General features: G+C 41.3%; 1 protein-coding gene across 1 annotated transcript; it reads left to right on the top strand.

Moving 5' to 3' along the window:
• The first annotated feature begins 415 nt into the window (after positions 1-415).
• Positions 416-15,716, top strand: LOC124265077. Its single transcript, XM_046699870.1, has 10 exons — positions 416-473; positions 3,894-3,945; positions 4,281-4,372; positions 5,870-5,941; positions 6,342-6,480; positions 7,974-8,050; positions 8,650-8,721; positions 10,101-10,248; positions 11,916-12,086; positions 15,457-15,716. Exons 1-10 carry the CDS (start codon positions 450-452, stop codon positions 15,708-15,710), a joined length of 1,101 nt encoding a protein of 366 aa, XP_046555826.1. The 5' UTR covers positions 416-449; the 3' UTR covers positions 15,711-15,716.
• Positions 15,717-16,082: the final 366 nt, after the last annotated feature.

Here is a 16,082-nt window from a genome sequence, read left to right as displayed (position 1 = left end):
AAGATAATACAGGGTCGTACTGAATACGTATGAATATGAATGAATGCGAATGCTGACTCCATATTATACGGAGGCACCCGTGAAGATCCGGCTTAGAATATTGATCTTCACTAAACCATGCTTGTCGTAAAAGGCGACTGACGGGATCGGGTGGTCAGGCTCGCTGACTTGTTTGGCACATGTCATCGTATCACAATTATGTAGATCGATGTTCATGCTGTTGATCACTGGATTGTCTGGTCAAGACTCGATGGCTGGAATATTGCTGAGTGCGGCGTAACACTAAACGCATTCACACCTACGGAGGCTAAATGAGTTTGTATGTAAGTATTCTGGTCCCATCTACTACAGCGTGTTGGGTGGGGACACCTATATATATTGGGAAGTGAAACGTTTGTTGTAGTTCTGGCCTAGATTATACTGTTGACAAGTCTGTGATAGGTGGCGGCATGTATACAACACTCACTGTCGTGGTAAGTTCAAACATTTAATGACAGTTGTATCTAACTGTATCATTGAAAATTGGAAATACTGACACGAAACCTCACAGAGATGTATTGATTAACTCAACCCGATATTTCAGGTTGAAAGTGGTAAAATGCTATTGCGTCATTAGAATTAAATATATGCTTGGTCACCGCTTTTATTTCCCTATCGGATAATGTGTCGAACAATGAACATGAAAATAAGATTCGATCGTGACACATTTTCTAATCCTACAATTGTATTGTTCCGCCCGTATTGAACTGACCATCATTTCGCTAATCCCGGATTACCGTAAATGAATATTAAATCAATAGAAACACTTCTTTCATCATATGTATCTGCAGATTAACTTGTTATTTGTATTTAATAAATGTTCCGAATTAGTCTGGTAGGGTTTAAAGTAATTAGGTTACAGTACTGTAAACAGGAAGCCTTATAATCAACGACAAAATGAATGCTGCCGAAGTCATGATTTCCGTGTGTCATAGTGAAACTTCTGGTTGGCGCACAAACATACTCGGATCAGAACTGATACAGACTGATCATTCCCTCGACCGTAAAGGTGTTTTCAAACGTTGTCATGGGCAATTTGGTTGTCAATGGTTGTATTTGGGTATCTTCAATTGTATTTGGGTGTCAATGGTTGTATTTTGGTACATCACAAGGGATAAATATTTCAATGTCAAAACAGTGAAGGATCTTTCTAATGTTAACTATCATTTAATTATTTAGTTTTTAAAAGAAATAGAATTACAAGATAAATTTTGATACATGGTTTGCAAATAGATACATATTTTATTAGAAGTAGTTTAGATTAGTAACTGAGATTGTTAGTGGCTGTATCCTCAAAGCGAGTTGCAGTACTGGAAATTTTTTGTCCTCCTGAGAGGATATGTAAGTCCCAAAACATTTAAAGTTAAATTTAAGCTTACCAAATTTTCAAACGTAGTATTTTTGTTGTTTTCCTACAATCGCCATCGGCTGAGGGGATGGTGTAAATCCAACTAGGGTCCATGCAGGTAGCAAAGGCACTGTAAGTCCTCATGCATGCATGGTTCCTAGTATGATCTACCTTCAGTTGTTGGCGATCTATAGCCCGAGTTTTATATTGTATTGTCTTCTTGGATTAAAATGTTTTAGTTTCACATGCTAGTTTTAAATTAAGAGCTGTGATACTCTAGTATTTTTACTGCCCTTCGATGACAGGTGTTTACGTTCTAGATTTTTTATTTCTTTCAAAACATACATAAATGAAATTGTTCTCGTCACGATATGGCTGAAATATTGCCGATGTGACGCTAAGTTTTAATTCACTCGCTCCTTGAATTTTGGTACCTTCAGTTATATTTGGTTGCCAATGCATGGTTGTATTTGGTACCTTCATTTATATTTGGTTGCCAATGGTTGTATTTGGGTACCTTCAATTGTATGTGGTTGTCAGTTGTTGTATTTGAAGCAACTTTAGTTGTATTTAGTTTGTCAATGTTATGAGTCATTCTCAAAATTCGTGCATATTTATGTTGTAACCCGACAAACTTGAGTCAAAATCAATAAAACAAATTGGTAACCAATTTATCTATGTTTATTTTACACTTTACAGTAACAAAATTGGGAAAACAAATATTTTTATATTTATTTTAAACCTCCAAACCACACAATTTTACTCAATTTTCATGTGTCACAACTCTAGTGGCCGATGTGCAATTTGATTTTTGTTTTCATATTTTTCAAAAGAAATGTTTAACATGTCATAACTAATGATGTTACAGGTACATGCTTGGCGTGGTGTGGCCTTTTTTGTATGGAAAAACATTTTGTAAGAAAAGGTCAAACTTTGTCACTAAGTTTTATGTCACTACCGTAACATTCCCAAAAAATTGCAATAATGATTGCTCCCTTTACTGTCTTCTAATATTATTCTACTTCATGTTTTCAAGCAATGGCAGTGAGGAAACATGGCTGTCAAACACTGACACAAAAAAATCATTTTCTGAATTTTGTCGCAAAAAAAGGTGTGTACAAAATGATATCTGAGATTTTTGCATGTCATAACCGTTACTGTGGCTACCTCTGAAACAAATAAATTTTGTGAAGCCAGACAACGCCAAGTACCTAGGACAGTAGGGGAATCATTTAGAACCATGTGCTCAGTGAACTTTGGGGACCAGTTATTGTTTTTAAACTGATATTGTTAGTGGCTGTCACTACCGTTACGGTCACTGTCGTTATCATGGGTTTTCTTACAGTAAGGACAGATTTTGTGACGACAGTGGCATTTTTCTATAGCTAGTTTAATGTTGTTTGTGTCTAAATTTTCAATTTAAATATATCAAATGTTTTGGAATCATATTTAACATAAAAACTTGTATCAAATGAATATAATCAATAAGCACATAAGTATGACTTCTGTTACGGTAAGGACAGGATAGTGTAACGGCTGTGACAAAGATGAACACGGCTGTGATAGGGCCGTTACGGTAGTGACATTATATACCGACACAATGTCACTGCCGTAACTTGCAGTCTTTACCTGTTTTTTACATGACAGGGACATATTTTGCTTATGACATTTTCTTCTGACATTCTGAAATATCTGACTGACAAACTTCATTAAATTATCTTTTAAAGTGAACATATAAAACTGGCTATTATTAGAATTGTCACTACCGTAACAATGAATGCCAATGTCCATGCCATAACATTATCATTTCCCTTATTTAATTAAAATTGATTTATCTGTTTATGTCTGGAATTTGTAGTGCAAGTATGTTAGGTTGTTGAGTTTCAAGTAAGCATAATATAAATCATATTCTCATTTTGTTTGTTTTGCTACATATTACGTATATATTTGTTAATCAGAAATGAATGGAATTGTTTGGCTTGTTGGTCCCTTTTAAGCAATAGATATAAAATTTCAAAACTCATTAGCCATGTTATATTGTAAAACTAGATGTTGTAATATATATGTAGATTAAAATGAAAATGAAATGTCGTTAAGCTTGCATAAATTATGTTTTGTATATTCAGAATACTGTGAACGTAATCAACAACATTTCAAGGTAAAACAAGAAAAACAAAATTTACAATTTTTGTCTACATGAAATATGCACGAAGTTTGAGAATGACTCTTACCCTGTGAATAACTTCAACCTTGTTTGGTGTCAATGGTTGTATTTGGAGTATTGTATTTGAGTGAGTGAGTGAGTGAGTTTGGTTTTACGCCGCTTTTAGCAATAATCCAGCAATATCACGGCGGGGGACACCAGAAATGGGCTTAACACATTGTACCCATGTGGGGAATCGAACCCGGGTCTTCGGCGTGACGAGCGAACGCCTTAACCACTAGGCTACCCCACCGCCCCTATTGTATTTGAAGCAGATGAGAAGATGTATGATGCTTATTGTAGCTGCTGCTGTTTGTCCAGGGAGTCATCGACGTACACAGTAATGCCACCACCAGTAAGTGAATAAAATCCAGTGTTAACCGTAGCATAACAGACTATAGGTTATGTAGAGTTATCATGCGAGTGTGTTTGTTGATAATTCTGGACATGTACCATCCCAAACGTCATGAGCGTGATTACCTCTTATCTTCACATTGATTCCTAAAATCTGTCCAAAAGCGGCATCTCATGTATAGCAAAGGAACTGTGATGGTCCGGATAAGAATTAAATATTGGTCTTCAGCCCCTCCGACGTCTTTACATGTCATGTCATTCATGCATATACATGTATCTCGCCTAGAGCCGGAATATAACTGTACGCAGCCATGTATATACATATATCTCACCTAGCGCCGGAGTATAACGGTATACGATGCCTCGAGTGCCATGAAGTGGCCTCGCCCTCTGAATGCAGCATGTGGGTTTCTTGCGGAGAGGAAGAAGTAAGTTTATTAAAATAAAAGACTTACTATTACTAAAGAATCAATATAATTTGAATGAATTGCCACAGTAACGTCTGTCTAAAGTGTCACGAGAGATTAGTAATCACATGGTATAAAACAACTACATCACTAAATTTAGTAATTCTTATGACGCAAAATACCTGTGTTTTACCTGCACATTACCTTTTGTCTACATTTGTTCTATATGTTTTCTGCCTTTATTTTATTTTCTACGTGTTTATAGCTCTAATCTACCTGTTAATTGCCGGCTTTCTACCTGTGATCTATAGAGAATATTATATCTTTAGTTGAAACCGTCATGCGGTATATCTTTGTTCTACCTTGGTCCTATCTGTGTTCCAACTGTGATGTACCTGTGGTGTACTTGTATTCCACTTGTGTTGTACATGTAGTTCACTTGTGTTGTACATTCCACCTACATTCTACGTTTGGTCATCATCTACCTGTGATCTATCTTTGTTCAACATTTGATCCATGTTTGTTCTATCATTCTGTGTTCACAATTTGATACATGTGTGTTCTATCGGTGTTCTAGGAGTGCTTTACCATGTGTGTTCTATCTGTGTTCTAGGAGTGCTGTACCATGTATGTTCTATCTGTGTTCTAGGAGTGCTATACCATGTTAGTTCTATATGTGTTCTAGGAGTGCTATACCATGTTTGTTCTATCTGTGTTCTAGGAGTGCTATACCATGTGTGTTCTATCTGTGTTCTAGGAGTGCTATACCATGTTTGTTCTATCTGTGTTCTAGGAGTGCTATACCATGTGTGTTCTATCTGTGTTCTAGGAGTGCTATACCATGTTTGTTCTATCTGTGTTCTAGGAGTGCTATACCATGTTTGTTCTATCTGTGTTCTATCTGTGTTCTAGAATACCATGTGCTATCTGTGTTCTAGGAGTGCTATACCATGTGTGTTCTATCTGTGTTCTAGGAGTGCTATACCATGTGTGTTCTATCTGTGTTCTAGGAGTGCTATACCATGTGTGTTCTATGTATACCATGTTCTATCTGTGTTCTAGGAGTGCTATACCATGTGTTGTTCCATATCTGTGTTCTAGGAGTGCTATACCATGTGTGTTCTATCTGTGTTCTAGGAGTGCTATACCATGTTTGTTCTATCTAGTGTTCTGTTTGTTCTATCTGTGTTCTATACCATGTGTGCTATACTATCTGTGTTCTAGGAGTGCTATACCATGTTTGTGTTCTATCTGTGTTCTAGGAGTGCTATACCATGTGTTTGTTCTATCTGTGTTCCATAGGAGTGCTATACCATGTTTGTTCTATCTGTGTTCTAGGAGTGCTATACCATGTTTGTTCTATCTGTGTTCTAGGAGTGCTATACCATGTTTGTTCTATCTGTGTTCTAGGAGTGCTATACCATGTTTGTTCTATCTGTGTTCTAGGAGTGCTATACCATGTTTGTTCTATCTGTGTTCTAGGAGCGTTATACCATGTGTGTTCTATCTGTGTTCTAGGAGTGCTATACCAGGGAGTACTACAACAGAAACATGATCCGGGGCTACCACATGGGTTGCGAGCTCAAGTCTGTGAGTGGGACATTCTCTGCGTCTACCCACAGGCTCTTCCAGCGACTTGGGTCTCTTTCAATAGATGTTTGGTTTGTTGTTTAACGCCGCACTCAGCAATATTCCAGTTATATGGCGGCGGTCTGTAAATAATTGAGTCTGGACCAGACAATTCAGTGATCAACATCATGAGCATCGATCTTCACAGTTTGGATACGATGACATGTGTCAACCTAGTCAGCGGACCTGACCACCCGATCCCGTCAATCGCTCTTAACGACAAGAATGGTTTGATGAAGGCAGTTCTAACCCTGATCCTTGTGGGTTCTCCTTCAATGGAAATGGTTTTTACATAACTGTTGTTGCTTTCCTCATATTTCCTGGATTCAGACATAAACCATGTCTCCGATTCTGTCCCCAGAGGTGTGACATATACAGGCGCATCGCTGCGCTTTTGGGAAAGAGGGACACGCATACCTGCTTCGAGTGCTGCAACACCGACGACTGCAACAGCGCCCTCTGCGGTGCAGTGACAGCGCCGGCGGTAACAAACAATCACGGTAAGTGAGTGAGTGAGGATAGTTTTACGCCACTTTTACGAATATTCCAGCAATATCACAGCAGATGTGGGCTTCACGCATTGTACCCATATGAGGAATCGAAAAGGACAGGTAGTGAAGCTGAACAACAACAGTTAGTAGACAGGTAGTGAAGCTGAACAACAACAGTTAGTAGACAGGTAGTGAAGCTGAACAACAGTTAGTAGACAGGTGGTGAAGCTGACCAACAACAGTTAGTAGACAGGCAGTGAAGTTGGCCAACAGCAGTTAGAAGACAGTGGTGAAGCTGAACAACAACAGTTAGTAGACAGGTAGTGAAGCTGACCAACAACAGTTAGTAGACAGGTGGTGAAGCTGAACAACAACAGTTAGTAGACAGGCAGTGAAGCTGGCCAACAACAGTTAGTAGACAGGTGGTGAAGCTGAACAACATCAGTTAGTAGACAGGTGGTGAAGCTGACCAACAAGAGTTAGTAGACAGGTAGTGAAGCTGGCCAACAACAGTTAGTAGACAAGTGGTGAAGCTGAACATCAACAGTTAGTAGACATTGGTGAAGCTGACCAACAACAGTTAGTAGACAGGTGGTGAAGCTGAACAACAACAGTTAGTAGACAGGTAGTGAAGCTGAACAACAACAGTTAGTAGACATGTAGTGAACCTGACCAATAACAGTTAGTAGACAGGCAGTGAAGCTGGCCAACACTAGTTAGTAGACAGGTAGTGAAGCTGACCAACAACAGTTAGTAGACAGGTGGTGAAGCTGACCAATAACAGTTAGTAGACAGGTAGTGAAGCTGACCAACAACAGTTAGTAGACAAGTCGTGAAGCTGACCAACAACAGTTAGTAGACAGGTAGTGAAGCTGAACAACAACATTTAATAGGCAGGTGGTGAAGCTGAACAACAACAGTTAGTAGACAGGTGGTGAAGCTGAACAACAACAGTTAGTAGACAGACAGTGAAGCTGACCAAGAACAGTTAGTAGACAGGTGAAGAAGCTGACCAACAACAGTTAGTAGACAGGAAGTGAAGCTGAACAACAACAGTTAGTAGACAGCTGGTGAAGCTGAACAACAACAGTTAGTAGACATGTAGTGAAGCTGAACAACAACAGTTATTAGACAGGTGGTGAAGCTGAACAACAACAGTTAGTAGACAGGTAGTGAAGCTGAACAACAGTAAGTAGGCAAGTGGTGAAGCTGACCAATAACAGTTAGTAGACAGGTAGTGAAGCTGAATAACAACAGTTAGTAGACAGGTAGTGAAGCTGAACAACAGTTAGTAGACAGGTAGTGAAGCTGAACAACGGTTAGTAAACAGGTGGTGAATCTGACCAACAACAGTTATTACACATTGAGTGATGCCAACAAAACACGTGTTAAGTGAAGCCAACCAAAAGCAGCAGTTAATTAGTGGACAGGTAGTGACGCCGACATAAACAACAGTTAGTGTACAATGAAGTGACTAAGCCAGTCGTGTTTTGTAACTGCAGATCTCCGCTGCCTTGACTGTCATGCTGTAGGCGACCCCCGACTGTGCGACCATTGGTCAATGTGTGGACAGGATGAGGTGAGTGAGATGACAGATATTTAGTAGATCACAGCGTTTACTTGTTTCTTTGAGAGACATTTAGAACTTGTAACGATGAAGGAAAAACAGGTTCTATGGATAGTCAACTTCTTTATTGCAATGTGTGCTACGTTTCGGTGTAGGTACTAACACCCTTATCAAGGAAGTGTTTCGGTGTAGGTACTAACACCCTTATCAAGGAAGTGTTTCGGTGTAGGTACTAACACCGTTATAACACACTTGCTTGATAACGGTGTTAGTACCTACACCAAAACGTCGCACTCATTGCAATAAAGAAATGTATCCATAGAACTTTGTTTTCCTTTACCTGTGATGCATAAGTGATTATGACACAGGTGTGCTGTGTGCAAGAGATCACAGGTTTTACCTGAGTTACAGGTGTGAATTTGTCACAGGTGTAAAGGATGTTGACAGTTATGATGTGTGAAGTGATCAAGGTTTTTACCTGTGTTACTGATGCAATTATGTTTTAGGTGTGATGTGTGAGGTGGTCACAGCTTGCACCTGTGTTACAGATGTGATTATGTTACCGGTGTTACCGGTGTAACTGGTGTTCACTGTGAGTTATCTTGTTCCAGGTATGCTTCACGCGGTCGTTCGTTGACTCCACAGGGCAGGTGAAGTTCAATCTTGGCTGTGAGTTTCAGCAGGTAAGGAACTTCTCACGTTACCAAACACCCACAATTAATACCCTCATCCCGAGACATTCCATTCTCCGACCTCCCTATGCTGCTAGACAGGCCTCTAGCACACCCGGACCAGCAGACCAATCAGTAGCACCAAACCCCAGTACACCAATCACCACCACATCTGTCCATTTATGGGGCAGTAAGGTGAAAATGAAAAATGAAAGCTATATGTTCGAACAATCTACTGTCATTTCATTTTGTCTCCTGCTTTGCCTAGTTTCCGAGTTACAACTTGTTTTCATAGACGCTTCTGTCGAAATCGCTTAGTGTCGCTAGGCCTTATTTGTTCGAGCCAGACGATGATCAGCCTCGCTCATCACGGTTACGGTTAATGTCTTATTGCGACATTGTATTGCAACGTTTTGCGAACATAATGATAAAGGTAATAGTATAACATGATTTTCTTGGTGAGTGTGCACTCCAATGCAGCATGTAATTATTGTTACGGTATGTCAGTAATTAATTCAGATTCAACTCGAACACAAACATGCGTTAATATGAACTATAAACAAAGGTGAACTACCTGAGCTTTAAATCTCATGTGACCTCCAGTAACTAAGATCCTTGACTAGAATGTCATTATACAGTCCTACAAAATGTATGACTTTGGCCTGATGACATACGTCCCATTATGAAACAAACAAAACTAACAAAATAATGTGAAATGGTCTCTCAGAGCCAGAGGCTCTACTAATAGGTCCAAATAAAAGATTTGTCAATTTGGCATTTAGAAGTGGAACGCTTAACAAAATCAAGATTTATGGATGTCAACTTCTTTATTGTGAATAACACGACGTTTCGGAGTGTATGCTTGAACCTTCACAACAAAAAGTTGCCATTCATAACTCGTGCTTCTCTCAAAAGATTGGTGCATTTGAGGTCATTTAATTCCTCCAAAACGTCACATATTAAATCATTCAAACCCAAAAAACTTAAAGCATTTGATAGAATATTTGGCACTTTTGGAGCATTTTATAAAGACACTTCCACTTGTGAAATGTTGTATGAAACCAACTGAAATAAAAGTATATTTTGGCACTTTTAGAGCACAGTTTGTTGCCCTGGATGGCAAGGGCAGATAATTCAAAGGGAGCTAACTCTGGATGACCCAATATATTTGCAGAATCTGAACCATATTGCGATAATCGTATCGCGAGATACTGTGCCGGTATATACCGGTTTACCGGTAATATTGCACAGCCCTTGCTGGAATATTGCTAACAGCGTCGTAAAAACAGAGTCACCCACACATCCATGTATCACCTGCCAATTGCCGTATGTCCACCTTCAACAAAGACAGAGTCGAACCCGGATTTATGCCATGTTCCATCTGCCTTCAGGCGTGCGTGCTACCCAGCAACCAGACAGAGCCCGACCCCCAGGCGTGTATGGACTGCTGTGAGACGAATGGCTGTAACAATCAGTTGTGCCTCTCCGCCATTAATCAAATCGGATCAGCCTCATCTATCCCGCCAACAGCTGGAACAGGTGAGTAGGCAGAGTGCATCTTCGATCATTCGGGGTAATACATCTACGTTCCTATTTACCCTGGACCGAACTAAACTGACGTAGGAAAGAAAGTATATACTGGAGTTTGGGGATCATTTAAAAAACAGAACCCACGTAAATTTATTGAAAAGTGTTTTGATTGTGAACTCACAAGTACTAAACAATGTGTTCATATTGCGAGACTGGAAAGATATGTCAATTCAATTTACACTCACGAAGGGAAGTTCTTTTGTGCGAGGTCTCTCATGAGAGAGATGGTGATGATGACGTCACTTTCTGAAAGACGATATAGTGAGGAATTCCGAATGAATCCGAAGTATTTATCAGGAATCAAGGCAGATAATCATGGATGGAGATCAGCTCCATGAACCTGAAGATGTTGGGGTGGTTGTGAGGCAGGGTCTTGTTCATTCGGTAATGGAACTCCTCCAGATTGTTGTTTGCTCGGGGTCCAAGATTGCGGGGGTGATTCCACAGGGCGATGGGGAAGGACGATGGGAACATGGCGTCGTCGAACTTGGGTACTCTCCCCTCAAGCTCGCTTAATGGATGAACTGATGTACTTCACTGCGTCTTGATCCTAAGGTCCGTGGTTGTGTGCAGTGCTGTTGCTGACGTAGTTGCCATTGGTTGTCACTCTGCCACTGCAGCCAGTGAATACAGTATTCCTTTCTTGAGTTTTTGTTGTGAAGATGACCTTGAAACAAAACCTGTCGTGTGCCTCGCCATACCCTACTTCAAGTAAACCTGCCATAATGACGAATAAGTGACGCTTCTCCCATCTTAGGTCATTATATACATGTGTGTAGTTATTCTCGAACAATCTACAACATGAGTAAAACTCAAAGTGTAAATAAACATTTCCTTAAATCTGCATAATAAATTAATTCGAATCGGAAATGGAATCATATTCCTACCACGCTTTTCTAAGAACATATCCAAAACAATCGGTATACCGAGTAGATATAATTGAATTCTGTTTGAAAAGCGGACGATTCTGTTGTATCGTAGGGAGCAGGACGCTTGTTGTTTGAATTATTCCGGTCCGTTCGACTAGTGACCGTATGAGAAATGGGCGTATGACTAATGGGCGTCAACCAGATAAACACTGGACGATCGAGGATGGACAGGCAGTATCTTGCCATACTGAGTACTTCTAAAAAACAAGTTGATATATACCTCGGTAAATACTTCAAACACGTTTGTGTCATATGAATGCTTGCAATGTTAGAAGGTGAGTAATTCAAACATGCAGCAACTGGCGATTTACTTCTGGTTAAACCCGTGAAGACCCGGGTAAGAATTGGTCTTCAGCTTCAAACTCATGTTTGCCGTAAGAGGCAACTAAGGGGATCGGGTGGTCATGCACGCTGACTTGGTTGATGCATGTCATCGCATCCCGTTTGCGAGATCGATGCTCATGCTGTTGATCACTGGATTTTTTGGTCCAGACCAAATTATTTACACACCGCCGCCATATAGCTGGAATATAGCTCATTGCGGCGTAAAACAACAAAGAAACAAACAAAAGTGACGCATATAGAGCAACTAGTACAACACACAACCGCGTCATAGGCATAATCTTCTCTGACAACAGCGCCTCTGCGCTTGTGTTCATGCGTTGAAGAATTTTCTGTTTTTGGCAGGATGTCCGCAGAACTTCTATGAGGGAGGTGACTCTTGCTATTACTTCTCCAACGACACCAAAGCCTGGAATTCTGCATTGACAGAGTGTAGAGGATTAGGGGCGGACCTTGTTTCCGTGGAAACACAGGCAGAACATGACGTCCTAAGTAAACTGCTTATTTCCACCTTAAGTGAGTATATATATGCTTTGATTGCCGTTTTGATGGAATTTGGATAACATAATGCATATCTCATCCAGGAATAATGTTAAACACAAGACGTGATTGAACAAAGAGAACTGTTAGATCTGTTCTGGGGACATTGTTAACACAACACTTATTCGATCGGAACAATGACACATGTCTGATCTAAGCACCCTGATACACGTCTGATCTAAGCACACTGACACATGTCTGATCTAAGCACATTGACACATGTCTGATGTAAGCACACTGACACATGTCTGATCTAAGAACACTGACACGTTTCTGATCTAAGCACACTAACAAATGTCTGATCTAAGCACACTGACACATGTCTGATCTAAGCACACTGACACATGTCTGATCTAAGCACACTGACACATCTCTGATCTAAGAACACTGACACATGTCTGATCTAAGCACACTGACACATGTCTGATCTAAGAACACTGACACATGTCTGATCTAAGAACACTGACACATGTCAGATCTAAGAACACTGACACGTTTCGGATATAAGAACACTAACACGTTTCTGACCTAAGAACACTGACACGTTTCTGATCTAAAACACTGACACGTTCCTGATCTAAGAACACTGACACGTTTCTGATCTAAGAACACTGACACGTTTCTGATCTAAGAACACTGACACGTTTCTGATCTAAGAACACTGACACGTTTCTGATCTAAGAACACTGACACGTATCAGATCTAAGAACACAGACACGTGTCTGATCTAAGCACACTGACACATGTCTGATCTAAGAACACTGACACATGTCTGATCTAAGCACACTGACAGCGTCTGATCTAAGAACACTGACACGTTTCTGATCTAAGCACACTGACACATCTGATCTAAGCACACTGACACGCGTCTGATCTAAGCACACTGACACGTGTCTGATCTAAGCACACTGACACATCTGATCTAAGAACACTGACAGGTGTCTGATCTAAGAACACTGACACATCTCTGATCTAAGCACACTGACACGCGTCTGATCTAAGAACACTGACACGTGTCTGATCTAAGCACTGACAGGTGTCTGATCTAAGCACACTGACACGTGTCTGATCTAGGAACACTGACACGTGTCTGATCTAAGAACACTGACACGTTTCTGATCTAAGCACACTGACGCATGTCTGATCTAAGCACACTGACACATGTCAGATCTAAGCACACTGACACATCTCTGATCTAAGCACACTGACACATGTCTGATCTAAGAACACTGACACGCGTCTGATCTAAGCACACTGACACGCGTCTGATCTAAGAACACTGACACGTATTCTGATCTAAGAACACTGACACATCTCTGATCTAAGAACACTGACACGTTTCTGATCTAAGAACACTGACACATCTCTGATCTAAGAACACTGACACGTTTCTGATCTAAGAACACTGACACATCTCTGATTTAAGAACACTCGACACGTGTCTGATCTAAGCAACACTGGACATGTCTGACACACTGACAGGCGTCTCTAAGCACACTGACACGTGTCTGATCTATCTAAACACACTTGACACGTGTCTGATCTAAGCACACTGACACGTCTGATCTGAGAACAAGACACTCTACACACTGACATGTCTGATCTAAGCACACTGACACGCGTCTGATCTAACTGACATCTAAGAACACTGACACGCGTCTGATCTAAGAACACTGACATATCTCTGATCTAAGAACACTGACACGTGTCTGATCTAAGCACACTGACACATGTCTGACAGTCTGATCTAAGCACACTGACACGCGTCTGATCTAAGCACACTGACACGTGTCTGATCTAAGCACACTGACATGCGTCTGATCTAAGAACACTGACATATCTGTCTGATCTAAGAACACTGACATGCGTCTGATCTATCTAAGCACACTGACACACGTCTGATCTACACTGACACGTCTGATCTAAGCACACTGACACGTGTCTGATCTAAGAACACACTGACACGCGTCTGATCTAAACACTGACACGTGTCTGATCTGACACTGGACAAGTCTGACGAAGCAATCTGACTCTAAGAACACTGACACACTGTGTCTGATCTAAGAACACTGACACGTTTCTGATCTAAGAACACTGACACGCGTCTGATCTAAGAACACTGGACACGTTTCTGATCTAAGAACACTGACACGTCTTAAGAACACTGACACGCGTTTCGGATCTAAGAACACTGACACGTTTCTGATCTAAGAACACTGATCTAAGAACACGTTTCTGATCTAAGAACACTGACACGCTTCTGATCTAAGAACACTGACACGTTTCTGATCTAAGAACACTGACACGTTTCTGATCTAAGCAACACTGACACGTTTCTCTGATCTAAGCTAAGAACACTGGCACGTTTCTGATCTAAGAACACTGACACGTTTCTGATCTAAGAACACTGGACACGTTTCTGATCTAAGAACACTGACACGCGTCTGATCTAAGAACACTGACACGCGTCTGATCTAAGAACACTGAAGAACACTGACACGCGTCTGATCTAAGAACACTGATCTGATCTAAGAACACTGACACGCGTCTGATCTAAGAACACTGACACGCGTCTGATCTAAGCACACTGACACGCGTCTGATCTAAGCACACTGACACGCGTCTGATTTATGAACACTGACACGCGTCTGATATAAGAACACAGACACGCTTCTGATCTAAGCACACTGACGCGCGTCTGATCTGAGAACACTGACGCGCGTCTGATCTAAGCACACTGACACGCGTCTGATCTAAGCACACTGACATGCGTCTGATCTAAGCACACTGACAGGTGTCTGATCTAAGAACACTGACTCGCGTCTGATTTAAGAACACTGACACGCGTCTGATGTGAGCACACTGACAGGTGTCTGATCTAGGTACACTGACACGCGTCTGATCTAAGCACACTGATCACGTCTGATCTAAGCACACTGACAGGTGTCTGATCTAAGAACACTGACACGCGTCTGATGTAAGCACACTGACAGGTGTCTGATCTAAGGTACACTGACACGCGTCTGATCTAAGCACACTGACACGTGTCTGATCTAAGCACACTGACAGGTGTCTGATCTAAGAACACTGACACGCGTCTGATCTAAGAACACTGACACGCGTCTGATCTGAGCACACTGACAGGTGTCTGATCTAAGTACACTGACACGCGTCTGATCTAAGCACACTGACACATGTCTGATCTAAGAACACTGACACGCTTCTGATCTAAGCACACTGATCACGTTTGATCTACAAACACAAGTACATGTATCTGACACATCTCTGATCTGATCTTCGAACACCACCATCACATCTTATAACCTACTGTACTGTTTGTTCCCAGAGACGAAGGTATCAGTCTACTGGATCGGTGGGTACTATGTGACTGCCACCTCCTCCTGGACCTGGCCCGACTACCGGCCCGTCACGTTCACCAACTGGGGTCCCTCTCAGCCCCGCTACAAGTCCTACAGCTACACCATCGCCATGTTGAATCCCCAGCAGAACTCTGGCTTCACTAACTGGGCCTGGGCGTCCTATGGCGCCAACGGGGATACAACTACATCTGTGAGGCGAGGGCCCACTAGTCTGAGATGATGGCAATAAAACATGACTATGAAATAATGTTGGTATTATTGGAGACCTCGTGACTGTGTTTGCTTGTCTCTGTGCTGTTCGGTGCCACACTCAGCAATATTCAAGCTATATGATGGCTTCTGTCTGTAAATAGTCGAGTCGGGACCAGACAATCCAGGACATTGTGAGCGTCGATCTACGAACCGGGAAACGACGTCATGCATCAACCAAGTCAGCGTAAGAGTCGCCTCTTACGGCAAGAATGGGTTGCTAAAGATGAAGTCTAACCAGGATCTATTCCTCAATCATATAAATATATTTCAAATCGCGGTTGTGACCGCCTCCGTGGTGTAGTGGTTACAGCGTCCGCCCGGAGAACTGAAGGTCGCGGGT

Source organism: Haliotis rubra, unplaced genomic scaffold (assembly GCF_003918875.1).
Source record: "Haliotis rubra isolate DU_JTF1 unplaced genomic scaffold, ASM391887v1 Scf96, whole genome shotgun sequence".
NCBI lineage: Eukaryota > Metazoa > Mollusca > Gastropoda > Lepetellida > Haliotidae > Haliotis > Haliotis rubra.
The sequence above is the reverse complement of the archived record's forward strand: the minus strand, read 5'-3'. Positions and strand labels throughout refer to the sequence as shown.